The sequence below is a fragment of the Alligator sinensis genome, unplaced genomic scaffold (genome assembly GCF_000455745.1).
Source record: "Alligator sinensis unplaced genomic scaffold, ASM45574v1 scaffold198_1, whole genome shotgun sequence".
Classification (NCBI taxonomy): Eukaryota; Metazoa; Chordata; order Crocodylia; family Alligatoridae; genus Alligator; species Alligator sinensis.
The window spans coordinates 1,082,097-1,086,390 of NW_005841906.1; the positions used below are offsets into that span (position 1 = coordinate 1,082,097).

The 4,294-nt window shown below is 43.4% G+C and overlaps 1 protein-coding gene across 1 annotated transcript in view; it reads right to left on the reverse strand.

The window, feature by feature from the left end:
- The window catches only part of AARS2 (alanyl-tRNA synthetase 2, mitochondrial), a 36,350-nt gene that overhangs the window by 9,484 nt on the left and 22,572 nt on the right, over nucleotides 1-4,294 (reverse strand). The window contains 1 exon segment of the mRNA XM_014517389.2: nucleotides 1-35. This exon segment is cut by the window's left edge and continues 12 nt beyond it. Within this exon segment, the coding sequence (XP_014372875.2) occupies nucleotides 1-35 (35 nt within the window).

Genomic DNA, 4,294 nt, shown 5'->3' on the forward strand with positions numbered 1-4,294 from the left:
GCAGTGTGGTTTACCATGCAGGCTAGCCGCTGGTCCTGAAAGCAAACACACCCTGTGTCAACAAGGAGAGCTGGGAGGACATTACAACACCCCCCTATGATTGATGGGAGGAAAGCACATGGGTGGGAACCCTGCAGCTGCCAGCAAATGCATAAAAAGCAGCATGGGTTTAGGCTGTAGCCGTGTTGGTCTAAGGATATAGGCAGACAAGGTTCCTTGGGTGAATTTGATATCTTTTATTAGACCAACCCAAATGGTTGGAGAATAGTTATTAAGCAAGCTTTCGGGTTCAAAAACCCTTCGTCAGGCTCAGGAAGCTGCAGCAGTTGCTGTGTGCTCTTCCTGGATGGAATGAAAAGGAAACAAGCCAGGGGCTGGGCTGGGCTGGGGAGTCAGTTGCCAGGCAGATTATAATGTATCAAAAATCCAATGTCTATGTTTAGTCCCTGATCTCTAGTATCCAGCAGGTTGATGAAATGGAGCTCATAGGCTCGTCTCTGGGATGTGTTGTGTAAATTTCCCTTGAGGATCAGGACTGAGAGATTGGAGAGAGAGTGGCCCTCCTGTGAGAAACGTGCCCCCACCGGTAATTGGGTGTTTCTGTCTTTGATGGATTTCCGGTGTGCATTCATTCTGGTGCGCAGTTGTTGTCTGGTCTCTCCTACATATCTTCCATCAGGGCATTTGGTGCATTGGATGAGGTATACTACATTCCTGGAGGTGCAGCTGTAAGATCCTGGGACGCTGATGGCTCTGTTGTGGGGTGTAGCAATAGTGGGGGTGGTGGAGATGTAGGGGCAGGTTTTGCATTTCTTGTCATGGCACGGTCTGGATCCTTTTGGTGTGTTCTGGGGTTGAGGAAGTTTGCTTCTGGTGATGAGGTTGGCGAGGTTCGGTGCTTGTCTGAAGGCTAGGATGGGTGGCTCTGGGAAGATCTTTTTAAGAATAGGGTCTTTTTCTAATATGGGTTGCAATTTTTTGAGGATTTTCCGTACAGGTTCAAGGGATGGGTGATAGGTCATAACCAGCGGTGTGCAATTTGTGGGTGTTTTTCTTCTGTACTGCAGCAGTTCTTCACGTGGTATCCAGGTGGCTCTTTCAAACGTGCGATCTACCTCTCTGGAGGAGTGTCCTTGCTGGGTGAAAGCCTTTTTAAGATTGGTGAGGTGGCAATCCCGGGTGTTCTCTTCAGTACAGATGCAGTGGTATCTGAGGGCTTGGCTGTATAGCACAGCTTTTTTGGTGTGTTTCGGGTGATGGCTGGTTCTGTGCAGACATGTATGTTGGTCTGTGGGTTTCTTGTATACTGTGGTCTGTATTTTACCCTTCTGGATACTGATCCTTGTGTCTAAAAAGGGGATGTTGGTGTTGGAGTATTCTAAAGAAAGTCGGATGGAGGGATGGTGACTGTTGAATTTCTGGTGGAACTCAAGTAGAGATTCCAGGTTCTCACTCCAAATGATGAAGATGTCATCGATATATCGTAAGTACAGCAAGGGTTTGATGGTGCAGTTCTTGAGGAAGTCTTCTTCCAGGTGGCTCATAAAAAGGTTGGCATACTGTGGGGCCATTTTAGTGCCCATAGCTGTTCCCATCATCTGGAGGAAGTGTTGATTATTAAAAGTGAAATTGTTGTGTGTGAGGATGAAGTGTATAAGCTCAGTGATATCTTTGGGTCTGTATTCTGGGTTGTAATCTTGTTCCTGTAGATATGTAAGGCAGGCATGGATGCCATCCTGGTGTGGGATGTTGGTGTATAGGCTGGTAACGTCCATGGTGGCTAGGAGTGTGTTCCTGGGAAGGTGGTCTATGTTTTTAAGTTTCCGTAGCAAGTCTGTGGTGTCTTGGACAAAACTTGCTCTGTGGGTGACAAGCGGTTTTAGGATGGATTCAACAAAACCTGATATTTCCTCAGTTAGGGTCCCATGGTTGGATATGATAGGTCTGCCAGGGTTCCCTTGTTTGTGGATTTTAGGGAGCATGTAAAAAGTCCCTGGGTTAGGTAGCGGGGGGATCAAGGTCTGTAGTTTTTCTTGTAATCTTGGTGGAAATGATTTGATGGTATTGTTGAGTTTTTTGGTGAAAAGGGGAGTAGGATCTTCTTGTAGTTCTTTGTAGTAGGTGGTGTCAGAGAGCTGTCTGTTGGCTTCCTTTATGTAATCCTCACGGTTTAGGATGACTATGGCTCCTCCTTTATCTGCTGGTTTTATTACTATTTGGTGGTTAGATCTTAGAGATTCTATGGCCTTTTTCTCTGGTAGAGAGAGGTTGTTATGAGTCAGAGGTCAGAGTATGTAGTGTTTCTTTCAATGTCCTTCAGGGATCTGAATATGTCTGAATGGATCTGGCATACTGTATAGCTTGGCAGTACTGGTAGAAATTTAAGTTTGCAAAGGGTCTGTGCTAAAATATACAGTATGCAGTTTTTATGCCAGTGATGATTATAATATGCATAGTCCTTATTTTCACGTTAGTCATCATTGTGCCTGATCATACTATAATGCATTACTCATATTGAAATAAATACAATAAATGCCCTAAAATTGCCATTTAGCAAATAATTGTGGAGTCAGTGTTCTGAAAGGCATAAGGTTGAAAATCATTTCCACTCTAAGCATTTGTTTTTATAAATGTCTTCTACTTTTCTCTTTTTGGCCTGCAAAATCCAATATATTTTCTCTCAAAGTGACTGGAGGAAGGGGCTGTTAAAGCAAATCATCCAAACACCTTCTGAGCATCAATACTCACATTTTCCCTTTTTCTCTCCTCTGCTTCTTTCAGCCTGCAGCTTCCAAATCCCTTTGACTTTTGTTTAACTTGTATAAATGTGTGTGTTGCACTGTGAAATAGTTTTAATGTAGCTAGTGTAAGTTTGCTTAATGGACATTCTGGAGAAAAACTCCTGAACTTTATTTAGGCTTGATATTGGAAAAATCTATAAATTATCTGCCTGGATTGCAAGCAGCACAAACCTCAGTTTCTACAATAACACAGGGTGGGAAAGAATGCAGGATGTTCTGACTCAACAAACCACCTACAGTACCTAAAGCACAATTGTAAATTAGATTTGAAAAGGCTTTCAAGGCTTTTATGCACTACATTTCTAGTTTTTCTCAGACAGATTGATCTTCTCTTCAAGACTTTAGGTCAAATCCTGACTCTGTGTGAACTCATATAGTGCCAATAACAGGAACTCCTGCTCCAAGAATAAATGAATTTTTAGTGTGTGTCATTTGACTTTCCATTGATACACAATTCAAGGCTGCAAGCAGATGGAACTTAAAGGAATCATTAAGGTGGTGCTTCTAGCAAGCCAGAGGAAGGAACCTGCTCTGTGTTGTTTAATGTTCTATTTAAACACAAAAACTGTAGCCTCAGCTGGAGTCTTTCTGTTGAAACCCTGCTGGAGATGTCAGTTATGCATACTTGATAGAGCCCAAGTAGCAACTAAAATTGGAGTCAGTAACTGCAGCTTGCTGAATCTTCAAATAAGTTTCGGGGTAGTGGGAAGGGGAGGGTGTTCTGTTTTTTTCTGTTCACATCCTATAGGTGGGTGATACCCAGGTCCTGGCATAGTTATGTGGAGTTGTGCCCACATTGACCCATAGGGCAGACTGGGGCAATTGCCTGTCTACCCTAGAGGCTTTCCTGTTCAACACATGAACCCCTGTGGGGCTCAACCTTTTTGACCAATGGGGCAGAAGGGCAGTGCTCAGACCAACTATGGGCCAGATCTGTCTGGTGTTTCTGATCCGGCACAGGGCGGTCACAGCAGGGCCCCATCCAGGCATGCTGAGTGGGGCAGAAGCCTGGATCCACGCTGGTCCCATGGTGAGGGTGGGGCATGGCCCAGCCCCTATTCTATCTTCAAGTCTCCTAGGCATCAGAACTTATTGAGCCGCTCTAAATTAGGTTTTATTTAATTCAATTCATTCATAAAACTCTTACGTTTCCTTATACCTTTTCTTCCTCCCTAACCCAAGAGGGTATTTGCACTGATAACTTTGAGTTACAAATCTCATGTTATATTCATGTGTTAGATGGCCTTGATATACCCAGAGAGAAGGTTGCATAGCTTGTAAAGGCAGTATAGATCTTACCATTATTTTATTTAGACCTCGTTTTCTCTGTTTTATATGCTGAAAGTAATGGACCATACAGGGTTTTCAAAAAGAAGTTTTCAAAATGAAAGGGTTTTTGAACCCGAAAGCTTGCTTAATAACTATTCTCCAACCATTTGGGTTGGTCTAATAAAAGATATCAAATTCACCCAAGGAACCTTGTCTGCCTAAAA